Below are 27,270 nucleotides of genomic sequence, written 5' to 3'. Positions count from 1 at the left end.
AACTTGCTTGTCATCTGATTAGATTACAAATGGGTCAGGAAGAAAATTAAGTTTGTATGCATGGAATTCAGAGGGAGGGTCTTGATCTCAATTTTGGTTTCAAATTCCATTTCATTTACACTGAAAAGTCCCGATGTAGGTTGATGACTAGCAGTGGCTGACAGAACTTGACTCTTAGTTGTACACACTGCTGTGCAATGCAAATACACATAACAATAAACCATGTTTAACAACTGCTAAACTTACACCTGCAGAACCTACTTATTCATTTACTACAACTCTTTAAATTGTATGACAGTATGATTTTCATTCTCCTTCCGGAACCTTCTCCGCAGTTAAGTCACATCTCACTTCACTGCAAGTGTGTCATACTTGGCTAATTTCACAGGAATAAAGAAAATCTCATGCAAATTGTAATTGCCTCTTCTTTCTCTTCTTACTGCACAAGGGATGGTGTAATTATAAAAGGCATTCCAAACAGGACTGAATATGGAAGAATGTTTAATCTCAACCTCACTGAGTGTTCTTCCTGCAAAAAGTAATAGGTGTTTTCAGAGGAGTCACTCAAGAGCACACAGACATAGTTGCTCTGCTGCTCATAACTGTAGGCAATACAGAGAATCCTTGTAAACATTCACGCTAGAGCCCGTGAAGTGTCTGTGAATGCATATTGATAAACCTAACTTGTGGAGCTTTATTTATCTGTTTTCAATGGAACGCTACAGACAACAGTTGATTACCTGCTTAATTTCTTCTGCTTATGTTGGATTAATGAACTACATTGATTAATCAAGATTAATCATCCAGCATAATTTGTTTAATTTATATAAGTCATTGTCACATATTTGAACCAGAAGAGTTATGTTTCATTTTAGTCTTACCAGTAATGCATATGAAGCACAGACACTATGAAATCCATAATAGAAAGCTGCAAATTGTTTGTAGATTGATTTGTTGAGAAGAAAATCAACATAGAGCTGCACATATTCTAAAAAGAAAATAATTTTATTTTGTTGCATCATAATAATTTTAAATAATCATTTGTTGTGCTCTCTCACATTGTACTGAATTAAGAAAAATGAATGCGTTTCATTTTAGATACTATTAAATTGGTAGGCATACCAGAAAGGACTACTGTAATTTCATTTTCACACTTAGTTAAAGAAAACCTGGGCTTATAAGAAGGAAAAAAAAAGGACAAACTTAAATCTGCCAAATATGTGTAGTTAGTATGTATTGAAGTACCTTTCCTATTCTGATTTGTGACTGGAATTTTATCTCCATTTGGCTTTAAGTTGTAAGATTTTATAACACCAAATTCTTCCTGAAAAACCTGGAGAAAAAGAGGAGTCAAGGTCAGTACTGGAAAATACATTCATATATTCACAAATTACAAAGCTTGTATTTATTATTTTATGTATTTCCCCTGTCTCTCTCTTTAGCACATGCTGTAATTCTGAGGGTTTTAACATTTTAACATTTAACATTTTAAAAGCCAAATATTACCATTTTCAACAAATTGCTCAAGAAATTGGTATTCAAAGTAGAAAAATTGACCCTGTTACACTGTGGCATATCAAACTGACCTGCAGGCTCTGGAGCCACAGTTTTTCTCATAAAAAAAGAACAATTTAGGAGCATCAGATACAATTAAGAAGGTATTTGTTCCATTGTAGCTCACCTAGGAACTCAAAAGTACCTGCTTTACAAAAATTCTCATATGGTCTGACAATAATGTCATTCACAGCTGAGGGAAAAAAAGGTCAGTAGTAGTCCAATACATCCATAAACTGGCATGAAATTTTACTAACTAGTATATGTTCTAAAACAATGAATGAATGAATGAAAAAGGCTTTCTTGATTGAAGTAGCAGTTAGATATACAGGTTAGGCAAAAATATCATTTTTTGAGATTTCCTGGACAAAGCGTATAAAATAACCAGAGTAAGCTTTGACTACCATCTGGGTTAGACAGAAAAGGGATTGTTTTGCAGCCAGATGGATTCCATAAACCAGGTCATCGACTGCAAGGTGATGGTGTCAGAGCAAGCAGAGAGCTGGAAATGCACCAGCAGCTGGCCCTGCGACCCTGGCAGTCAGTACTCAGATCCACCTACACTGCCAGGGGTACAACAGCTTAAACGGAGCATAACCTCTGTATGCCCCGAGGCCCCAAGACTAGACTGGTTCTTGAAGCAAGCTTTAATGCCCATGCAGTTATATTCCAAACAATCAGGAATCATACAGTAGCAGGCCACTCCATTGCAGAAACATTGGTAAAAATTACTGAACAAGTTTGAGAATCACTTATAATTGTGTATTTAATGACCTGAAAGGTTGAATAAAAATCCTCTTCGACATTGCCTTCATAGGATAGAAGTTCACTTAATCCATGGGCCAGTTCCTACAATATGAGTAAAAACTCTTCAGTAAATCTACAAAACTAAGTGATGTACTTTGCAAGGATGTGTCAGAATCATTACTTTATACAGAAAGTATCTTGGAAAAAGCTGTATATTTAAAATGCGTACACAAAGAAAAACCTCACTGCTTAATTAATATGTGTGTGTATACATATTTATTTATTTTTATTTCAGTATAAACTGTTACATTTTTCTTTTTACTACGGAAAATGTGTCTAGAATGCTCATATCAGATTTTGGTATTCTAACTTCAAGTAGATCAACAGAAAATCTGCTATGCTAGAAAACATGGAGAATTTCTGTTTTCAACAGAAGAAAAGGACACTTTATCAGCCTGTGCGGAAAAAAAGGCTGTTTTCGTACAGTTTATAATTCAAGCATTAAATATAAATAAAACAGGTTTTAAATCCATAATTTAGCCTCTTAAAAAATGTAATACTTACAGGCATAATCTGAAACAGGTCATCTAATGTGACATCACAGATGCCTACAAATGTGTTATGATCGCAGGGAACAATGGGAGGACTCAATAATTTCTTGTAACAGCAAGGTGGAAAACGAATATCCAAGGTGATGCTATTATATACAGCAAGTCCCATAAGCTATACATGTCAAACGTTAAGGGTAAACTCCACACATCCTTATTATAGTTAATATTTTAAGTAACTTGAAAAAAATATTTTAAGATTTTACTCAGCACACTCTAATACATGCTAAACAAACAGAAGGAATGGAAATTATTTAATTTTTTTGGACTGACAATTTTAAATGCAGTTTTGTATAACAATTAAGTAGTAGTTAAAATGGTCAAATGATGCACATTGACAGAACACTTGAGAATCTTCATCATAATATTCTATACAAGCATTTCTAGAATAAATTGTTATGAAAAAAGCTTTTAAAGAGAACTGTAGATATATATTTTTAATCCAAAAATCCTAGAGATTGCTCAATTACAGCAATTTTTCTTTCAAATAAATCTAAAAGCATGAAGACAAACCTGCACTGGCACTACAGCTCATCAGCTAGCACATTTAAGTGTATCTCGTGAAATAAATTTGAAATTATACTAAAAATCAGGAGAATCTAGTTCACGATTCAGCTTCTCACTAGAACAGAATAATTCAGTTGGAAGAGACCTACAACGATCATCTGGTCCAACTGCAATCGGTAAAATGGGGACATCATCATCTCATCTTAGTGGAGTTATAAGCGTATATTATCATTAATAATTTGTCTGAAGACTTCATAAATGAGCACAACAGAAAACCTAGGAAATAAACTTATGCTAAAAATAGTATGTGGCTTCCATTCAGTAAAAAAAAAAACCAAAACAAACCAAACAACAAAAAAACCCCCACATACTGATCAACGGGGACTTAAAATATTAATGCATACAGGCTCATTTGTTTACTGAATGAAACTCAAGAGGTATAAGTACATAAAAAAATTACAACTTACACACAAAAAAGTTGCATGTTTAATCTTAATTCTAGTATTTTCTGACTATAAAATGGTAAAACATGGTGGTAAAACATACCACCATTTTCTCCCTATTTTTAGTTTACTTGCTTGAATGACATTCTTTTTATACATTTAACATGGAACACACTTGTATATACAACATCTGAATGAGCTTTAATCAATGCCTTATTTCATCCCCATACCAACTCACTGAATGGAGTTTAGCTGTTTGTTTAGCACCGTCTAGTGGACATAAAAGGATACAGCTCCAACCAATCGGAATTCAGAATAGTTATCGCACTTAAAACTGCTGAACCAATGGCAGTGCGAGTCCTTGTGGTAGGTGAACATGCCTGCAGAACAGGAACGGTGGCCTTTACAAAGCCTGAGCTTCAATAAAAAGTCGTACAAAACCTCATCTTTCTCACATATGCACCCTTAAAAGTGCTCCTAGGAGTGCCCGTATCTCCACGCTTGTTCCCAGCCCCGTCTTCCCACCCACAGCAGGAGCTTGCAGGTGCTTGAGCAACGACCACCACGGGCAGCGCCAAGCCTAAAGCAGGCCCAAGCCCACCAGCCCTGTTTGGTGCTGTTGCAACACATTCTTCAGTGCCTCCAGTTGTGGATATCCTGCACCGTCTCTGCACAATCTGTTTCTTTACTGTTCTTCATCATCTCTACAGCCAGAAAAGTTAATTGTCTAACCAAAAATTTTCTTGCTCCAACATAAAGCCATTTCTTCCTCCCTTCCTGGGTCAATAGCAGATGACAATCTTTAAAAATGCTGGCATGAATCCCATGATACAAATACCATAAGCTTTAGCTTCTTAGAATAGAAAGCTGTAAAAGGTTTATCTTATATGCACACTAGCAGCAAAGGGGTATCAAAAAAATATATCAGAGAAATTAAAAAACTCGCAAACCACAAATATCCTAAAAAAGCTACCCACTGGTCTAAATGACAAGCTAGATCCTACTGAAATCATGACTATAGTCTAGTTTGACTGCTATTTGGATCAGATACGGATCATTCTGTTTTAAAGAGTAATAGAAAGTAAAAACCTACGTAACGAAACCACATAACAGCTTTAAGATGCCTAGGAAGTATTACTCAAAGAAGGAAGACACTTACACTATAGTTAAGTGTGCACTAACAGTGAAATTAACTTCCACAGTGCAGAAGTAAATTGGATAAAACGTGATGACTGGTTTTAATTTGTTGGGATTGAATGGGCTGACAGTTTAATATTGTTTCCATAGTCAGCGTACAAACCAAAGCACTGAATAGTTCTAAGGACATCTTGTATGCAGTAGCTCACCGCATTTGTGTTTGAAGATGAAGTTGGAGAAAAATAAGATTTAAATGAAAAATCAAACTCCTTTGGATTAAAAAAAAGAATAAAAACCCAATTGATGTCTCAGGGACATCTAGTTCTTACGAAAAAGTATAGGTAAAACTCTGCCTTCATATTTCCCCCCCGCTACTGTCCTGAACAATCTAACTTTATCTTTTGAACTTTAGCACACAAAAAGGTGCTCGTCACAAAAGGTTTAGACAGTGCCTTTACCAGAAGCAACAGAACAGTTGCACGTAAGGCAGAGCAAGGTTCACATACTGAAAGATGCTGGAACAAAATAGGTCTCAAATCCCATTTATTAATTGTCCGCACCGAGATGAAGAAAGCATCGTAATGCACATAGGAGGGCATACAACTGAGTTAATTCTGAGTTCTTTAATTTCAGAGGTTAAATCTGCAGGATCAGCTAACCTGGAATGGGTAATAACTGTGATGTTTTCCTATGTTTTTCCTCCCAAGCTTCTGACATCCATTATTCGCAACTTAAACATTAAAGACAGCAGAGTATACAGTCCCTTTCCAAGGGACGAAAACACTTCTGAACTCCTCCCACACTTGGCTGATAGTCGTATCAATGAAAGAATTTACAGTTTAAAGCGAGGAAGCCTGCCAGAGCTGGTGAAAAAAATTACTCTCAAATGTTTCCAAACTCATCAGTTACCAAGCTCTGCTGACAACACATTTTTACTAACAGAACTGTCAAACTTACAGAACACTTTCTCCAGGATAAATTGTTTCCTATTAAGGTTGTTGTCACCAAATGTCATCTCTCCACACAAATCCCTTTTTACTAGAAAGGGGCTATGGGCAAATAATGCTCTGAGCAGATTTGAGGACATATTTATGACTTAAAACTCTGGACCTTTAGAAGGAGTCCTATAAACAACACAGGACAATGCATTTAAGGGACATGAACACTTCAGGCAAAGACAGACAAGCTCTTGCATTCTATCAATGACTATTGTGTTATGCTGAAGTCCCTGGAAATCAATATTTCTAATTTAAGAGTCAGCCTGGGAACACTTTAACCCGTTATAACATCAGTAATGTATCCATGCATAGCTGAGAAAAGCTAACTCATTTGAGAAATACTAGAGTGGGGGAAAAAACCCACCCAGATCCATCTACAGCAATATAAAACAAGTAGATTGAACTGCTGGTTTATGAATGGTCATTCATGTCTTCCAATCTCCTATTTACTCAAAAAAATCTTCCTTTTTTTCCCCTTGGACCTGCAAATATCATTATGGGTTCACAGGTCCTGGTAACAGCAGAGGCAGGCCATTTCATTCAGTCTCACACCTGCCTATATTGTCTCTGCACCTGCCTGAAGTACCTTTCTCTCCTGAAAGCATCTCAGACCACTTTAAGAATACTGGCCACACAGATACCCCAAACAGAATATATGATGAAAAAGATTCAAGTGAGAACTAACCTCTACCTATACTAATTGCAGAAATAGTGCTAGAATTTGCAGATGCTATCAGTGCAACCATCAGTGCAAATGGAAACCATTGATACACAGGAGGCCAGAGTCAGCAGTTTGCCAGAATTGAGCACAGTAACAGCATCCAACTGGAGCTACTTAGGAAAACCAGGAAAACTCCCTAAACTAGCAAAATGAAGACAGCTGAGGGCAGTGTAAAAACAGAAAATGCAGCATGAGAAGAAAGAGGCAAGGATGGCAGGTGACAAACAAATACATGTGGCCTTATCTCCACTTGAATATTTGCTAAACCATCTACTTCAGAGGCTGTTACACATTTCTTCCTATTTTGGAAGGGGACTATCGTATTCCAAACCAAACAACATATTAAGCTAAATGGAAGAAACTTATTCTTAAATCCAAATATACAAATTCACACATATACTTCTGTGAATTCTACAAAATTTCCAAGGGCTGACAAGTGTCAGTGTTTCAATGGCTCGCATAGCTTTTGCTTATTCTTCTTAGCTTGTTAGTAGGTCTAGCAATTCACTAACACTCCTGAGAGTTTTCTACTCAGAAGACAAATGGAAACAACCCTTTCAAAGGCCCGATTCCATTTGAGTTATAACAGATTTAAATTATCCTTGTCCTACTCCATAAAATAGTTGATGGCCTTCTCCCATCTGCCCAGAGGTAAATGAAGATCCTGTCTCTGGATAGAGATGGAACACCACAGATATATCAGAGGAAGAACTTCAAGGAATATCTACTGCTAGTCTTGAATCCCCCTGCTTCATATCCAATATGCTCACTAGCCTAGGGATACTAACAAACCATAAACACTGAGCCTCCGGTTTCTGAAACAAGATTTAGCATGACTAAAGTCTTAAAAAGCTGAATCCTAATTTTAATTCTAAACCTTTCCATTGATCAGAGGTTTCACCCTCTAATTTTGCCATACCACTGACGCAAAATCTCTGTTTTTCAGCAATGCTTGAACCTCCTTGTCAAAAGCCAAGATCCTCAAAGCTCTTCAGGTACTTCCCACTCTCTTCCACCTTCCTCTATGCCAAAACTTCTTCTCATCTATATACAATTCTAACTTGCCTGCTTTTGTTTTTACATCAATTAGTAACTCGTCTGCCTAATACTGGATTAATGAAGAATTCTTATCCATCACCGTTTTAATAATTTAAAATGAACAAATTTTCACGTTGTACTTAAGAACATTTATGAGGACTCACCATAATCTGGGTGAAAAATCTGGCGAATCAGAAGAAGAAACCATTCTTTTGTCAGGCCACCCATATCAAGACCAGCTTCCCCTACAAATGTGACTTTCAACTTCTTTTTCAGATCTGCCCTCTTCCTTGCTAGCTATTGCAAAATAGGTAGGAAAGAAGAAAAAGGAGATTTAATATATTATCAGTACCTCTGGCAATAAAGAATGCATCTTTATCTTTACCGCTCTTTCTTTGTTGAAACTAGTAATTTGCACCATCTCCTAATAATAGCTCAAAACTATAATAAAACAATGATTGAATTGCAGAAGCAAGACAATCATGACTACTTGACATCATCAACTACCTTGCACATGGTGCCACCCTCTAGGCTTGAAAAGAAGTTAGGTGGTATGCAAACGGACTTTTAATAAGCTACTAGATACAATGAATTGAGTCTGTCTGGAACACTTTGGACCTATAAAATCTTTTACCTACACAGAAGACATTCTGCCAGGAAGAAAGAATAGATTAAAAAAAAATTTAGACATCCTTTGGAGATATTTAGAAATATGGAGGTAGCTAAAATTGTCAACATTTGGACATCGTTCTGTTCAGCATAAGATACCTGCCAGCAAGTATCAGCTATTTTCTAAAATTTTTTTAGACAATGGTTACAGGCTTTTTTCATTCCTTTGTCCCACGAGACAGCATTTCATCTAGGTATGCAAAAGACCTGCAAAGAATTACATTACTTATTAGAAGCCTTTCACAATGAGCAGTGATCTTTCAGATCAAGTCCCTATCCAATTTTTCTTTAAATCATTAATTACTGGTCAGCTCCACAGAAAGTGTTTAAACCAGTCAGGAAGATGCATGTGCTAAAATAATTTCTATATTGTTAGCTGCTCAAGTAAATTCCTGTTGCACAAATTTTATAACTACAGGTATTTTTATTATTTGACACAAACTATTAGCTGAAGTGATTTTCCTTTGCAAATTTTTTTTTTAGATTTGAAACACAGATAAGACAACTTTCCCTCATCTTCCATTCCCCACACTTTTGAGAATATGGATAACATAATACATCCTTACTCATCCCCGAGATGGGCAGAAGAAAATATCAGAAATAAATAGGAGAATATTTTGGCTATCAGAACTCTTGAAGTTGCTTTTGGTTATTTCAGTGTGGTAAAAAAACTCTACAATGCCTGAGAGAAAGCAGTATTACCACTCATATTCCTTCTATCTTAGAAGAGAAGGCCAAAATAGGCTTTAATCTAGGGAAAAAAGTTTAAACTTAATGTTTTCCGAACATAAGCAATCAGAACTTCTTTGGTCTTGCTTTGTTTTTACCACTTGGACTTATTATTCAATGATAGTAATTATTCAATACCATCAGGCTGTTTTTAGTGTTGAGAAAGAGTAGGGAACTATAGTTCATTAAATAATGTTAATTAGCAAAGTTCAGTGGATACTGAAGAATTGCCTACTTTAATGGACACATCTGTTTCATTTCTAAATAACGAAAAATTATATTCAAGAATATGAGAAATCAGTTAAAATCAAGATAAGAAGAAAAGAAAGCCTAAAATAATTGCTATAGGATACAGAAGTTAGTGAAGAAAAAGAATAAAAATATTCCAAGAAGTAGAACAGAACAAACTCATTAGTGATTAGTAAGTGAGTGTCACTTACTATTCGTGCTCCTATCATGGAACCAAGTTCTACATATGCACTGTATTCTTAAAACAAAATTGCAAACACATGTACATAGTGCATGGCATGCAAGCATGTATGTTCATTATGGGCTTAGCTATGGAGGAGTATGAGGACAGAAAGTAAAGTTCAGAATGTCTAATCTATTCTGCAGCACTGCTATTGTGACATAGTAATTCAGTTCTTTTTATTTAGTATTATATTCCCTATCTCTTAGCACAGAAAGATTTAAATATGACTTATCAAACTGAAATCTAAGTGCAAAAGCTGTTCTGCAGCACACACCATTTAATTACATTTTTGTTTACCTCATCAAGTGAATCACTAACAAGGTGTGTCCTCCTCACTTTCACATTTAGGAACAACATATTCATGTCAGGTTTCTGTCTGCGAGAGACTTTATCCACAAGGCTTTGCTGTTTAAATGAAAGAGAAACATCATACATGCAACATCTTCATTTAAAAAACAAAGTGCCACACTTCTTAAATGTAAAAAGTCCTTATTATCTTGCATTAAAGACATTACTCTAATATGATAGCTGCTTCAATATCTTCTAAGAGATGGAGAGCAATTTCTTTTCTACTGCTGATAGCATTTACACCATATTCGAACTAACTTATCAGGAAGTTTAACAAGAATGCAGCAATTGTGCAGCATCCTTTTAAACTCCCCAAATAGTTAAAAACATACCCATAAGATTCTGGAGACTGGCTTGTGCTTTAGTTAGCTAGTCACAAGACACATCCAGCAAGACAGGAATGGATAGGTGGTGGTGCTGCCACTTTGAGCACCAAGGAAACCAGTGTCACCTAGCACCTGAAGAAAATTACCATGGAAGGAGGCAGACAACGCCTCTTTCAAAACAAAAGAGGCCGCCCAGAAGCAGTACCTCTTCTGTGACTTGTAAACATACAGTTGCATCTTGGTCTTCCATGACAACGTATCTTCACAGAATAAAATAGGAAACAGTCCAAAATTCTCATGGAATTTTTCTTCCTTAATTATCTTGTTAATTTAACATGCTAGCACATTATGCTGGTTTCTCAAAAAAGAAAAAAAAAAAAAAGAAGAAATTACTGTAACTCTTTCTCCACAACACTGGTATTTATAAGCATCCTGAAACTAAGCACATTAAAATAAAAAATAAATTGAGAGAATCCAGCATGGACATTTGTAGACTAGTAATAGTAAAATGGCTCAAGTTCTTTTTCAGGGTAGTCTGAAATACTAGAAGTTGTGATTAAAGGCTGTATGTAATATCAATCTAACAAAAACTTACAAAATACCAATGGATGAGACACAAACATTTATCACTAAATGACTTACCCGTGCAATACTTATCATCTGTTGTTCTGAGTCCCTTTGAATAATAACTTTTTTTGCTGCTATAGAAATAATAAATGGGTATTGACAGAAAGAAAACCTAACAACAAAAGAAAAGAAGATAAAATATTTCCTTTTTAGCATCTAGCATATTATTTTCTTTTTAAGAATACAGGAGTGAATCTTTGCATTATCATTCAGTAACTACCTACCCTTCACTGATAGTAATTTGCAAATAGCTGCTGGGTTTTTTGTGTTGTATACATAGATACTTAATTCAGTAGAACAAACTGTTATTTGCAAATACTGATAGCAATTGTAATTAGTAATAATACTTATCCTCAATAAAGCTCTCTTTTATTGTTTATCATTATCAATAGACCTAATGAAAACCCCGTCATCTTCTACTTTAAATACTCAATTTTAATTGCTACACTGAATTAAAGAAAATGATAACATCTTCTTATTAAATACAAGAAAACAGCTATCTCAATGCAGCATTCTTAGGTATGTGGTAGAAATATTTCTGGATTGGCTTATTGGCTGCAGAATTGATTTTCAAACGAACTGATTTTCCACAGGTCCTTCAGATTTAACCCAAGTGTTTAGGACTTCTAAAATGTCAGATCACAGCCACATTCCACTGCAATCAAATAATACAAATAATTTTGAAAAACTCAGAAATCATCAAGGTAAAAGATTTTTTTGTTACTGGTTATTCTGTTGATTTAGCTCATGTATCACCTAGCAGAAGTTCACATTGAAATACCCAGAGCTTTAGACTCTGTGAGTGCATCTTCAATCCAGGCTGCATGTGCACCATGAATCCTGCCTGTGAGAAGCTCTGGATTCTAACGTCTTTAGGAAAGAAAGGAAAAGGAGGAAAAAATATTCTCACTTGTCTCCTGGAAATCCTAATCCAAAATGTTTTACCAAGAAGTGTCGACTTAGTTAGAAGAATTATGTATTTCAAAATATTTCATATGCAAGAAATGACATATGCTTGGCCCTCTTACTCCTGCTTGGCCTTCTTAGTTCTAAGCATATAGTCTTGATTGCGATACTTTGTTGGTTTTTTGTCGTTTGTTTTAAGTGGAACAACACAGAGTTAAAAGATGTAAAATTGGGAAAAAGTGTGGCTGTAACAGAATAAAAGAATTAAATTTACTTTAAGAATAATACAGCTCGTCTGCACTTCAGCTACTCCAGAAATTATGTATCAAGCAAACTTTGTTTTGATATATATTGAATTCCCAGTGTCCCAGCTAACTGAAAAGAACTGGAGCAGGTGGAAATCTCACAGCCCTTTTATAAGTTTGGATGTGGGTGCCAAAACAGCCAGATGGTGCCAATAAGGAAAAAAAAAAAAAAAAAATTTGAAGGTCAGCAGTATTCAGGTTCCAATGCTTTGACTGAGACTATGCAAAGCCTACTGTACATTCATTGCTATCATGTGTCATGGGGTTTGGGTTTGTAGGGGTTTTTTGGGGCGGTTTTTTTTGTTTGTTTTGTTTTGTTTTTGGTTTTTGTTTGTTTGTTTGTTTTTTGTTTTGGGGTTTGTTTGTTTGTTTTCTTTCCTTTTCCTTCCTTCCCAAGCAGAATATCAGGTATCAGACAGAAGCCTACCCTAAAATACCTGCTTTGGTGGAGCAAATTATGATCTCCAAGTTTTCCTCAAGTGCTGCTAAAGGCAAGGAAAATTGCACATGCAATAAACAAAAAGTTACATTTGGATGGTTGATGTCTTAAATTAGCTTACTGAAAAGTCTTGAAATATGGGGAAATTTTAATTGATCTTGTGATTCAAGCTGTAAATGCCAAGTGATAATCTTGTGATGTTACTTTTCAGACTGCTGAAAAATACAGCTATACAAAATAACATTTTTATTAAGAAAACATTAATAAGATTTTAAACTTTAGCAGAAAGAGAAAGATGAAATGCCTATTGTTTCTAAATCATACTGCTGGCTGCCTCTCACAAGAAGAGAAATACCTTTGCAAGCTTTGAGTCTGTAAAGATTTAACTTGTGTGTTTATTTTCATGTAACAGAAATAGTACAATTGATTTCAGTGGAACAAATACAATCAGAGCCACATATATACAGGTAATTAGATACATTTTCATCATTAAGTGGTAAGTATGCACACAACCACTTTCTACGAATGTATTGGAGGTTAAAATATGTTCGTACTAAGACACAATTAGAAGTCTATGTCAATAAATAATAAACTCACATTATTGTCATCTATATTTTACATCTTTTCTCCAGTTTGCAAACTCAGAATTAGATTTATTACAGTCAATCTCACAGTAACAAGTATAGCAAGTAGTAGCTATCCTATGTTTTTCCAGTAAAATACAGTACTTAATGTGGCTGTATATACACACGAAGGGTATGTATACCATACATAAACACACACTATATACATTATATATTAGATAGGTATACATACTGTAGATACGGTGCTTTGAAATACTTAACAAGAAACGACCAGTTATTCCTCTTACCTGTGAGAATTTCCATAACATTGCCAGTTATGATATTCTTCCATAAGATCAATATGATCTAGTGTAGAATTATAGAAATCCGTATATGAAACAATAGGAGGACTGATCAGACTATTTGCAGCATCTACAAAGAAAACACAGAAGTCTTAAAATACCGCCCAGATTAGGCCATCTGTTTTCTAGGCATCCTGAGCACCAGTGACCTCAGAAACTTTAAGCCAAATCAGCTACTAATAACTTTGTCTCAGTCTTAGCTACAGAATTACAATTATAACATAACACCATATGACATCGTATCATATTAATTGCTGTAGAAAATAGTAAATCCCTAGTTCAGCCCATTTATGGTAAGAGAACCTCCATTTGACTCTATCCCACTTAATAACATACACTAAGTTAAGGTTTCATCGATAAAGAATGCTATGTTCTGCTGAAATCAATGAAAAAGCAGTTTGATAGATGGGTTTCTTAAACACCTTCATTTAATTTCAAACATAGCTATGGATATAACATCTACATGCTCTCCAGTTAACAATTACCTGTTTGAGTTTGATGCCTGTTGCAAAAGGGATGGAAAGGGAGGGGCACAAAACATGGTATGCAGAGATACGCCTATTTCCTCAGGTAACTACTATACCATCTAGACTCACCAGTACAAAAACTAAGTACTTGACCAAATGAAGAAAACCAATTCACATTTAAGCTGCCTATCTCGTTATGTAACATTCATACAATGTCAAACAGCTAATAAGTTTTTTCTTTGCACTTAAACACAATTTAATTTTGATCAGTCAGACAGAAAGTAGTGTATTTTGAATTACTGAATATCCCTTTTCCCAGAATTAAGGAATTAGCATCTCGTTCATATATGACTAGACAACACACATCTTGGTTTTAGATATAGTTGAGCTTATGTGTCTGAACTGTTGCTCTGGACAGGCAGGACTGTGCAGAATGCTTTTAAGTAAAAGTTCTAAGTTGACAGCAAAATGAAAACATCCTCATTTTAATCTTAATTTTCACTTAGTGGTTTCATTTTCTCCTAGAAAGGAGAAAAGGTTTTTACCCCTCAAGAAAAGGGGACTGACCTTAAGCCTCCCATTTCCATAGTAAATGCTGTAATCACTAAGCTATTGGGGATGAGTGGAGGAGAGGGTTTGTATTTGCACTGGTCAAATTTGCTGTGCTCTATGTTGAGCTGGACAAGGATTTACTTTTCTTAAGCTGTAGTTTTGGACTTAAGAGGCATATGCATTGCCTAACTTCTCTTAGATGCTAAATACTTCTGTGGGCGTAACCAGCTACAGAAGAAATGTGGCAATTACACATTTAAAACAGCTTCTTTTATAAACCCAAGGGAAACCTTAACCATTGGTTACTTCTGTGGATTTTTGTTTGAATGATCTTCAGTTGCTGTTACAGGAAAATGATGCACAGCAATTATACTCTACTGGAAAGCAAGTACAAAGACTTGCCAATAGAAGATGTTTTTTGTTGCTTACTACTTTTTGGTATTTTATTGTAGTTCGTACTGTATCACCATCATTGTCAGTCTCCCCCAGAAGAGGAGAGGTATAAACTATCCCCCCTCATATGTGTATATATATACATATACACACAAACATACATATATCTACATACACGTGCATATGCATACACAGTTCAAGAAGAATACCTACTAAATAAAGCCAGGACTTTGGCTGCTGACGGAATCCACCAGGTACATTTCACCATAGGTGGAAACTCTTCAGGTTTTGCAGGAAACAGGCGTAAAGAAATAAATTGCAGTAACCTGTCCACCAGCTGCTTGAATCTCCTCTGTGAAATCCTAAACCAAACATGCTGCAGTTACTCTCATGTGATCACTGTCCATACTAGAGTTTATATTATCAGATTTCAATGTTACTTTTTAATAAACATGCTTTTGTCCTCTACATAAAAACAAAATTCCAAATGTAAAGTTTGAAGAAGCACGCTTTTAAATACTGGCACACAGCAATGCTCTTCAGTGCACCCCTAACTATGCTTTTTAATGTCGATGATTTAAAAAAAAAAAAGTAATAGAATCATTACTTGTTCTTGACTTTTAGTAAACAAAAAGAAAACAAAAATCCTTAGCTATTTCACTCCGCAATCTGAATACTGAGGAATTCTCAATTTTTTATTTTCAGATACTTTGTCCTATTGAATAAAGAGTAGAAAGTACTTCATATGCTTGTGACAAGCGCACATTTTAAATTATGTGCTGCACCACTTCCATAATATCACAACAACACACATATATGTGTAGATATATTAAAGCATCCTTTTCTAAAATAAGAGCTCTCCTATTTTAACGGGTTAGATTTCTAATACATGTTTTAAGAATGAAAACATCAATACGCCTATTGCATCCTTAACGAAGAGGGTAAACCTTATTCGTAAACACTGATTCAAATGAAATAATATATTACCACAATTTTAAGCAACTCTAGACATATTATAGGGTGGTAGTGGGGGAAATATAATTTCCACTCTTGCAGAGAAGAAAATCCTTTAACAGATTCCCTGGGAGATAAAGGAATTGTGAATATGGCCATTCAAACTTTTCTTTACGCCATACTGAACTTTTTGCACAGTCCTTATAAGGAAGGCAACCTGCATACCAACCTAAAAGCTGCTCTTTGGGCAGTTACCACCATATGACTTCAATAGTGAGGTGCTATTAAGAGTTATTTCAATTCATTAAAAATCTAATGCCCTAACTACACTCTCTCACCACCTCTATTACACTGCGAAACAGGGACTCAATTTCATTTGTGGTTTTCATACAATACAGTAAAGTTACAGTATCTTTTGCAAATTATGCAAGATAAACCTTTATTTAAACAAAGATCACAAAGATGTTTGTATTAATAATACGGTTTAAACATTTATCTTACATACATAAGTTATTTTGCAAGTGTTATGGAAAAATAACTTACATAAGTTATTTTGCAAGTAAGACTTTCTTGCATAAAGTTATTAATTTTTATACATTATATACAGTTTGCATCTATAAATCAGTATCACTTAGTGGACTATATCCAAATGTACTTTGAAAACAACAAAAACAATATCTTTAGTCAATTAAATTAATTTTCATTCTAATTTATAAAACAGTCAACATCAATGGAAATACAGTAACAACTGAAATCCTAAAAATGGAATTTTTAATTTTATTTTTTAATTTTTTTTTACTTTTTAGACCAGTGCACTAGGAAATGATGGTCAGCTTCTGTTAAGGCTGCTATCTGTCTTAGCAAGTGAGCATAGATGACATAAGTAGAAGTGTTACTAAATTGAGGATTCTGAAAAAGATTAAAAAAATGTGTTAGGTTAATAAACTGCATAAAGGGAAAAAAGTCATTAGGATTTTTTTTTATGTTTGTTGTTGCCAATACAATTACACAGGAAAGGAATTCACAAAATTGCTGTGACAGTGGTAAAACTATGAAAAAAAATTATTTGCAACTTCTAGTCAAATAAAAAGTATGTAACTTCTATATTGTAAAACTATGATTTTTTTTTGTTTCAAAAGAAAGCCCACAGGTAATAAAGGCAGTACTCAATATCTTTTTCTGGACTATCATTTACTGTGTAGCACATAAACTACACTCCTCTGAGTGATGTGCTTTCCATCTCGGTAATAAGGATTCTCATTGCTCCTGTCTTCCCGTACATCAATCCAAACTTATTTTCCCTCTTACATATGAGTTCATACATTCCCACTTTTTAGCAGGATATATTCCTTATAATTCACAGCTAGTATACCACCCCAGAGAAGAAAACTATTGTCTCAAAAAATTAAATTACCATCTGATCATCTCAAATAACAGCAGAAACCTCTCCTTGTGTGGAGAGGTGTTATCTACACTGGCAAAATTTAAAGGGGAAATTTGCTAAAAATGCAAATCAACTACAGTAGCAAAGGTAATAGGTTAACATAGACAGAAATCAGACAACGCAGCCTGTCAGATAGACTGGAGAGAGTCTGCTGGATAAAATGCAACACTGGAGAAAATTATAGCAATATCAAAAAGTGCATATACTGAAACTTTCTGGAAAGATCAAAGTTACAGCATACCAATAAAGCAAATCTGGGAATAAGGAAGAAATAAGAATGAATAACCTGCTAAAACATTTGTTCTTTCAACCCACAAAATGATAGGAAACAATTACATGTCTAACTCTTAGTTCATAGTTTTAATCTATGCTACCTTTCCCCATCAACTATCTTCCATTAAGCTCCCATTCCCATCATGCATACCCTACAGTTCTTCCATATTTTAATACATTCTTATAACAGAAAATTAAATGTGAAGTATTCAGCTATACAAAGTATCTTGTTTGCATAGTATACTGGTTTATAGATTATAAATTAAGCAGACATATACTTAAATAAAAATACTGTATTTGTCTTACCTGTAAAAGTATACAGTATGCTCTAAGATCATCTTTTGTTCGTGGCCTATGAATGAATGAAATAATAAGCAGAACCATATGTATGCATCATATACACACATTAAGAGCCATGAAATCACACACCCTACAATTTAACTTTGCTTTGCCAACACGTGTTGAATACCATATTTAAGGATCTTCACTGCTCTCAGAAATTGAAAAGGACACTTAAAGATTCTTACTACTCTCTAAAGGCAGCAGCATCCGTCTTTTGTGGTGTAACACAAGAGAGAAGGCAAAAAAAAAAAGTCATAATTGAAGAGTAAGAGGTGTTCCAAAGAGGGAAATCCATGCTGTTGCCTACCTCAGGTGACACCACAGATGAGTTTATTTGCCCCATCTTAGATATTTCCTGGCAGAATTCTCCAGACACTTCTACTACTGCAGCCTCTGTACTTCTTGCTGTTCATCTGCTTCAAGGCTTTTACATAACCACATGCAGCAACAGCTCAGAAAAGATAGTATAAGGTGGAGAAAGGAATAGCCAAGGGCTGGGTCACAGGTGAGTCACAACAGGGTGCTGTCTCTTGCTATATCTTTTTGTGAATCAAACTATGCATTCTCACTCCTATTACTTCTTGCTAAAATGTTGTCATCTCCAAACCTCCTGCCTTTGGGCTATCCCTTTCTGCATCCTGCACTGCCCTTTCTATGCCATTGCCACGCATGAACGGTATTGTGAAGTAAACTTTGGATCAAGGAATTATCTAGGTTAAAATATGTTAGTTGCTGTTGGGGGGTGTGCGGGGACAATATGTTTTACTCTAGAAAAATTCCTTAATTCATCTCACAGTTCAGATGCCCAAAAGATTGCCCTGGCAACAAGCAGCTGAGATTTTTGGCAGGGGAACGTATGGCTGGGGCTGGGTCTGCCTCTCAGAGGTTCAGTGTCAGCTTACAGAGTTGAAGATACATTTCAGCAGATTTGCCTGCCAAACGGAGACAAGTTCTTATGAGTCAAATAAGTTCTATCAGAACGTTTTCCTTCTTTGGCTAAAACAATAAAGTCAAAAAGTGTATCAGTTGTAAGTGCTGGCACAGCACTAGTGCAAGTATTTGTTACAATTACCCTTTCCATTCTTGTAGCAGACCGTTAATTATTCCTTTTAGGACTGACTTCTGAACATCTTGAGGCTATGGAAAAAGGAGAGAAAAAATCATATCTGATGTAATTATACATATTCTATACGGGATATTGTACGAACAAGCAAGTTTGTTTCGCTTGTGACTCAAGCCAGCTAAGAAATCTTTGTGTTATGATGCTGAGCTCCTAAGTATCTTTCCTCGCAGACGATTAGCTGAGGCCTGGAGTTGTGCCAACGGTGGCTTTCAACGCTTTAAACAACTTAAAAACTGTAAATATAATTTCTAAATTACTCCTGTCCTTTGTTTACTAGGCACAGTACCTACTTTCTGCAACCCCCATCCTCACGTTTTCCTTGTTGCCCACCATGCAGTGTCCCATCACATCATATTTTGCAAGTGGTCTTTGAGATCTACCACAGTATAAACCGTGCATTACTAGTAGCAACAATTTCCTCCTCTTTTTACTAGAGCAGTTTTCATGATTCTATGGCAATTCTCATGGGACCATTTTAAGTATGTTTTGAGAGATTCTTCAGAAATCGTGCCTATCTGAGAAAAACTTTTGGTATAAATTGCTTCTTAGCGTATTTCTTTGCTGAAATAATTGTTACAATGTTTTAAAACATGAATTCTTTTCTTCTACTTACAGTATTTAATAAGGCATCATAGACAACATTCACAAATTTTGCATTGATTCCAGAGTCCTCAATGGTATTAAATGGAGAATTGGTATCTTTCTGTAAGTTAGATAATACATGAAGCATTTTGGTTTTGAAATGTTTTGAATATTTTAGCTGTCTTTGAAAACAAAAGTTTAACAGCAAGTTTAAACAAAACAGACACAGATACGACTATTTATTTTCCTTATCAAAACATAAGAATCTAAGTTGCTTTTGTTAATATGTGAAAGATGAAGCTAAACAATATTAATCTTACACAATGGCAATATTCATGTAACTCCATTATCTTGTCATTCTATTTTTAAAATGTAAGAGGGTTTCAAATAATGAGTTACATCGAATTTCCATCTTTCATCTTTGTTGTTGATTCATGATCAGACAAGAGCAACAAAATTATAAGCATTCAATATTTGTTAAGTAACTAAAAGTCACAGGTTATTTTGTCTAGGCTCAGGCCTACTGTCCATATTTAATATAATAAGCACATTTTGCTCTGTAATAGGCAGGAAATATTAATTTAGCATGAATTCAGAAAGTTTTCACACACGAATATGATCTTTCCCAAGGAAAACTGAGTATACCATCACAACACACAAACAGCTATGCTACTTGAGCCCATATCACATGTTTTTTTACCATGATTTTTTAACATGGACAGGGAATTTCTGTTTCCAGATTTGCCTGGGCCTCTGTATTAGCTTGCATGTTTTTAAACTGTAGTTTGTGTAGAAAGTACCTACACAGTCATAGTGCCATAAAATTAACTATATATTGGAGTTTTAAAGCTCCACATACACTTGAACTATAGTTGCTTAAACTGGAATCAATAAATCAATGCAATAACAGATTGTCTACCAAAGGCAGGCGAGAACGTGACAAAATGATCTTAGTGACTTTGAGTAACTAGCTGCAAGCCTTTAACCGATGCTTTTGTAAACACTTCGAAGATACAAAGCACTGTAATTACTAAATAGTATTATGAATTATTTTCTACCTTAAATGCAGCATTTATCTCCAGGAAGGAATCAAATGTTGTAGAATAAAAATCATGTACAGCTTTCCAATCTCCTGATGACTTAGCCTTTTCCACATCATCCCTAGAAAGAATATATTAAAATATTAGTAATATAGGGATTCAATCTTCCCAACCACTTAGACTTCAGACTGCACTGTAACTCTAAGCTTTCCTCACTAAGCACACTTAGAAAACAGACGAGTATAATATCAGTATCTTTCTAACACCTTCCTTGTCTTTTTAAGATCATGGTATTACAAGACAACAAAAACATAGTTTGTGTTTGATACACGTGAGTAATGTCTCTTATTCAAAATGTTAATTCATGGCGTCATAGTTCAGTATGTTAAGACAAATAATTAGCAGAATAGAATTACGCTGAAGATACACCAACATGATAAAATTTCTGAGACTAATTTATTTAAGGATGCAGGCTCCTAAACTAGTCAAATTCATGATCATTTGTACAAAATTTTATTTCTCTCCAAATTTTTAAAATAAAACTTAATCTTTGTATGCGACTGTACATATTCCTTAAGGGGACAACAAAATCTATGGATTTACTCTTAAATTCCTTTTAAGTATTGGACCTTAAAGCAAGTATCTGTATATGAAATTTTGTATAACATCATACACTTAAAAAAAACCCCAACCGACCTTTGAAGCAGAACTTTATTTTAGCTATCTACAATGCTGGTGATACAAATCCCAGTTTGCTCCCCCCAGGTAATTTCTTTGTAATAGATATTCAAAAAGAAGTTATCAGTGGAACATACCAAAAATGCTAATGACTTTTTAATACTTTACTTGAAAGAATAAAATTCTTGATAATTACATAATTAGGCAGCAGTCAATAGATACAAAAATCTGAATATGGAAAAAGCTTCAGCTCTTCAGATCACCTGAATACCAACAAAGAATCACCTCTTGTCAAATTCTTTTTTATACTTGCTTCCTTTTCCACCAAACACACACACTGACTAAACAAAAAGCATTCATTTTCCTCAGTGAATGCACAAAATTTCAAACATGGAAAAGAGCAATGAAGAGTATATGCTCATACGCCTCTTGGAGCAACTGTGATTTTTTTTTTTTCCCCATCTGTTTGAAAAATAGAAGAATCAGGCTTCTTCCTAGGAATACTTCTCCCCATTTCCTGACCAAGATTATCCTACTGTAAAACACTCGAGGGTATTACAGCAGCATAATGCTGCTCTGTGGGTGCTAAGGCTAAAGAAAAAAAAAAAAAAAAAGAAAAAAGCGTCGCACTTTCAATGAATTAGTAAACACCCCTTTAAGAACACACCCACTCTAAATAAACACTCTGCTAATATATGTTCATGTATTGCAGGCAGAATCCCCTAGTGTAGACACACCTTATGCCATTAGTTTTTCAACAAAGTTATGCCATTTTCTCAAATGACAGTGTCAACATCACAGTTTTTGGGAACATAGCTATGTTAAGTAGAGAAAAAACGTTCTCTATTGCCTTGTGCCCACAGAGAACCAAGCAAAGCTAGCAAAACTTTGTGGTGTAGACCTGACATGAGGGAAACACAATTAAAAACAATTCAGGTGGTTTCCCTGGGGACTTCTGCTAGCCTAGCTGAGCTGATCAAGCATTGTGTACCGAGTATCATAACAGTGCTGGAAGAAATCTAATGCAGATACAGTTTTGATTAAGGGTCTGTACTGATCTGGAAAAACAGAAGTGGAACACAAGACACTATTTCACATCAATTCTACTTTCCTTCTAGCTAAATCACTGTTACGGGGCAGCAGCATAAATATTGTCTGCACAGACTCTTTAATCTTAAAACTCTTTTTACTTAGACAAACTTAAAGCATAGTGCCTCTCATAAAGAAGTGCTAGAATAGCTTACGCTTACACTGCTTAAAACTGTGTAAGCAGCAAGTATACATGAAAAAAGAAGTAAGTTTTTGCTATAAAACTAATATTGAAAATTAACGCTTTCTAACATAATGCATGAAGAAAGGTCATCTGTACTTTTAGCCAAAGTTAGAAATAGTGTAGTCCACATAATCACCATTACAGGTCCTCAAATATGATGTTATACATTTAAGTATCTTGTGTGCAGTGTTTCACACAAGACCAAGAATGCCCAGTACCTCAACGGACAGGACACACCGTAATTGGCAGTACAAAAAAATTACCTAAGATTGAAAGGAATTTTCCAGCCTACAATAAGCCATACATATTTCTTTCCAAAACTAACCATTCACTGAACGTCAGGAACTGAATTTCTCTCTCTGAAGTACAAGCTTTGCCATTTCTTGAGCAGAACAACACTTCAAGCTAGAGACAGTATTTCGATAATTTCATAGTAACAGAGTTATCAATCCCACCATCACAACCAGACTAACGACTACTACTAGTCAGTCTTGCTGAACTGTTCCCTCTTTTGTTAAGATTAACAAAATCAAATGAATTAGGACAAAATGAAGAAAGTCCAAAGAAAAAAAGTACACTTCTAGAAACACCAGTATAACTTACTGAAAATCTTTCACAGTTTTGGTTCGGATGGGAAGGGAAGGTTCAGGAGGAACTGGTGCTTTCAGTTCTTGGGGTAGTGTATCTATAGAGATGCGCTGCTTTTGTCGTACATCGAGGCAAATAGGTGGTAGGTCTCTCACTTATTAAAAAACCCAAACAAACAAACAATAAATACAATGCAATCATATAAATAACAAACCGTTAGCTAGTAAAATACAGATATATAGGAACTAGGAAGTAAAAAAAAAAGAAAACTCACACTGTCTGATTCTACATCTTTAAACCCCTACTCATCCAAGTACTTTTCTTACCATATGCTCATCCCAGACAGGATGGAAACTTCCACTAATTGAAGGGAAATAAAACCCTATAAACAAAAGCTGCGTCCCGAGTTCGTAACCAAGTCTTTGTGAACAAAGTGCTTCCTTCTGCCAATGGAGGGAGAAAATTGGCCAGTCTGTCTCCTATCTAAGGCTTATCTGAAAGACGTGAGTCTCTACCTTTTATAAATGAAGTGCTGGACAAAGTTGAAAACAGATTATTTGTCTATTACAAAAACAAAGAAAACCAAGACAGATTTTCACAATTGAATTGCTGGCATACTGCTGACAAAAAAAAATAAATGCTGGTGATCTGTACTCCAATTCATTATTAGGGAAAATCGCAAAATACTGTACTTACATAAGATGCACTGGTATCACATCAGCAATAACACACTGGTATACATACAGCAGCATTCACATCACACAAAAAAACCTCAAGTTCATATATAATTTCATTTTTAGAAATGAGTGCTGCAGAATTTTCATTAAATCTATTTGCAGCTGTAGATGCTCAAGCTTCTGAACATTAAGCCAAGTGCGTTCTGAAGTCAGATGTATAAAGAAAGTGCCTATTCTGAACATCACATCTATGTGAACCTATAAGGAACTCAAGCTAAGCAAGTTGGAACATAATTTTAAAAAAAAAAAGTCAAAGGACGTCATGGAATTACAGTTACACAGGGTGATCCTTTTATATTTGCTGTTTAAAAGGCAAACTGAGCAGTCCATTACTGGTAGCTATTAGTCACGAGTAATAGTGTTGTCCATTATTGTATTTACAAAATATATACTGTAAATATTGCAATATACAAACTATAGCACTGGTGTTCCTACAGCTAAGAAAAATCTCAAGCACAACCACACCAAAGTCCAACTATTTTCTGACGTACAAGGACAAGTCTTCAGTCAGTTTTTCTACACTATAGTATATAATTTTAGCTTGAGCTGACTGTGGATCGTCTACAGCCTCCTAAAAGAATCTCTCCAATACATTAAATGGGAAATGCAAGTTTTCTGTCTTGCAGAGAATTACCGTTGAAACGGTAGCATCTTTAAACGTTTCTTCTCAATTAATCTGGCTGCCTATTCTAAGTACATATAGCAGTGCTTTAACAAGGTCTTTCTATTCTACTCCTTACTTTATATTTGACCCGAGAACATTGTATTGGGTTTATGTGGCAAGGTTTTGGCAGCAGGGGGGCTGCAGGGGTGGCGTCTATGAAAGGAGAGACGGGGCTGCCTCTATGTCAGACACAGCCAGCTCCAAAACAGACCCACCACTGGCCAAACCTGAACCCATAGGTGACGCTGGTAGCGCCTCTGTGATAAAATATTTAAGAACAGGTAAAAAACACTGCACAGCAGCTGAGAGAGGAGGGATTAAAAAGAAAAGAGAGAACCACCCTGCAGACACCCAGGTCAGTACAGAAGAAGGGGGAAGAGGTGCTCCAGCCACTGGAGCAGAGATTCCCCTGCAGCCCATGGAGAAGACCATGGTGAAGCAGGTTGATCCCTTGCAGCCCATGGAGGACCACAGTGGGACAGACATCCACCCTGCAGCTCACGGGGAGCCCATGCCTGAGCAGGCTGCTGCAGGAACTGTGGCCTGTGGGGGACCCACACTGAAGCAGTCCATTCCTAAAGGACTGTACCCTGGGGAAAGGGCCCACATTGGAGCAGTTCTTGAAGAACTGCAATTCATGGGAAGGACTCATGTTGGAAAAGTTTGTGAAAAACTGTATCCCATGGATAAGACCTCATGCTGGAGCAGGGGAACAGTGTGAAGAGGAAGGAGTAGCAGAGATGAAGTTTTATGAGCTGACGGCAACCCCCCATTCCTCACCTCCCTGAGCCAGCTGGGGGAAAGGAGGTAGAGGAGTGGGGAATGAAGGAGTGAAGTTGAGCCTGGGAAGAAGAGGGGGCAGGGAGAAGGTGTTTTGAGTTTTGCTTTTGTTTCGTTTAACTGGCAATAAGTTAATATCCTCAAGTCAAGTCTGTTTTGCCTGTAACGGTAATTGGAAAGTGGACTCCCTGTCTTTATCTCAACCCATGAGCTGTTTCATCTTATTTTCTCCCCATGTCCTGTTGAGGAGGGGGAATGATAGAGTAATTTGGTGGGCATCTGGCAGCTAGCCAGGGTAAACCCACCAAAAAATATGAAAAAAATATTCCAATGCAGTATACACAAACATCCTTTTTACTGACAGTGTCTTCTCAAATATCCTTAAAATGCTTTTATAATCTGATTTATACTGCACATTTTTAAAAGCATTTGTATGAATTATAACATATGTTTGGGATAAAAGACACTGTATAAAATAAAAATGTCCTCAAAAGTCAAACATATTAAACCAAAATCCTATACGAATTGTCTAAGAACCCTCTAAGCCTTTTCGCTACAATTCCAAGAGTTGTTGTTTTTTAAAATTAATTAAACATCAAAGGAGTATCACTACTCCACTGCCTACTCCATTTATCACAGCAGGGAAATAGCTGCTAACAAAATCCCCAAAACCCAAAGGCAGATTCTTTTCATCCATGCTAATGACAGCGACACTGTCATTGTGACTTAGCTCAGTCACCATTCATCAGATAATACATCGGAGCTGCCCTCAATCGCCTGAGTATGGCATTGATACAGAACCTTGCCCACTCTCACAGGTGGAACTTAAAGCTATTTAAAAAGAAGAGTAGTAATTTCAAAAAACAAAGTGGACACATAGATACTAAATTAATTCAAGCCAAGGTGCCAAACAATCCCACCATGCAAGTGCTCTGCTATTGCACATCATTCTCTGAAAACAGGATGGACTGACTTAAAAGAAACTAAGACTATGTCTTATTTTTATACTCTGAGAAAGACAAGTCATTTTAATTTAGCTCTCATTCTGTCTTCTCAATTTTAAATGGATTAAACATTGAATTATAACCAGCTGAATACACTGAAATGAGGAGAATACCCTCTCCACATCTGCAGAAGAGACAGCTGCTGACAGAAGCTGTTTCTCATTTCAGTAAATTAAGGCTGCAGGTGCTAAGCTAGTAACTTGCACCCTGTCAGTGATGCAATTTTCTTTGAAATACATGCATCTTAAATTAGATATACTAAACCTGAGTTTTAATAATATGTTTAATAAATACTGTCAACTTCAGTATGTTTTGCCATAATTTGTGTTTATTTGTAAATAGATTTATTTGCTCATCTGACATTCAAAAGTATTAAATAAGATCTGTCACTGGAGTTCCATTGAGCAGAAACTTGAAACTTTATGTACTGAGTTGATAAGCAGCAATAACACAATAGTACAAGACAAGAAAAAGCAATCATTTCTGGCTGTTTGCCCAGTTACATCACGTAAAAAGACTCAGCAATGCATGACTGCTTAAGGAATGATCAAAAACTTTGAGGAAGAAAATCTCATTGATACAAAGCAAGATTGACTACTACAAGGAAGTTTAGGGTGAATGAATTTAAAACAGCAGTTATTTTCACGGTGACCAACACAGCTACTGGCAGATGAAAATTTTCAAAGTCAGTAAAGCAAACAAATCTTACTTGTATTTGTAACATTATAAACGCACTAGAGCAATCTAGTTCCTATATAGATTTCATACCAGATCATTGTTGCATTAGAAGATTTGTTATATAAATTCATTCTCTGTGGCAGTTATATAGCAAACAAACATCACCCTAGCTTTCATGCTGTATTTACCAGAATTATCT

General features: G+C 35.6%; 1 protein-coding gene across 1 annotated transcript in view; it reads right to left on the bottom strand.

Annotated features, from left to right (window-relative positions):
* HECTD2 (HECT domain E3 ubiquitin protein ligase 2) overlaps positions 1-27,270 on the bottom strand; it is a 41,536-nt gene that overhangs the window by 6,147 nt on the left and 8,119 nt on the right. Inside the window, exons 3-18 of the mRNA XM_075154691.1 lie at positions 23,224-23,362; positions 20,688-20,790; positions 19,661-19,750; positions 18,997-19,061; positions 17,889-17,934; positions 16,665-16,774; positions 15,125-15,273; positions 13,446-13,569; positions 10,940-11,036; positions 9,921-10,028; positions 7,918-8,050; positions 4,151-4,239; positions 2,866-3,024; positions 2,329-2,403; positions 1,246-1,333; positions 882-988 (exon numbers count right to left, since the gene is read on the bottom strand). Coding sequence (XP_075010792.1) covers positions 882-988; positions 1,246-1,333; positions 2,329-2,403; positions 2,866-3,024; positions 4,151-4,239; positions 7,918-8,050; positions 9,921-10,028; positions 10,940-11,036; positions 13,446-13,569; positions 15,125-15,273; positions 16,665-16,774; positions 17,889-17,934; positions 18,997-19,061; positions 19,661-19,750; positions 20,688-20,790; positions 23,224-23,362 — 1,682 coding nt within the window. The remainder of the gene's footprint in view (positions 1-881; positions 989-1,245; positions 1,334-2,328; positions 2,404-2,865; positions 3,025-4,150; positions 4,240-7,917; positions 8,051-9,920; positions 10,029-10,939; positions 11,037-13,445; positions 13,570-15,124; positions 15,274-16,664; positions 16,775-17,888; positions 17,935-18,996; positions 19,062-19,660; positions 19,751-20,687; positions 20,791-23,223; positions 23,363-27,270) is intronic.

This window comes from Calonectris borealis, chromosome 7, assembly GCF_964195595.1.
Source record: "Calonectris borealis chromosome 7, bCalBor7.hap1.2, whole genome shotgun sequence".
NCBI classification, from domain to species: domain Eukaryota; kingdom Metazoa; phylum Chordata; class Aves; order Procellariiformes; family Procellariidae; genus Calonectris; species Calonectris borealis.
This window is presented reverse-complemented; position numbering and strand designations above follow the sequence as displayed.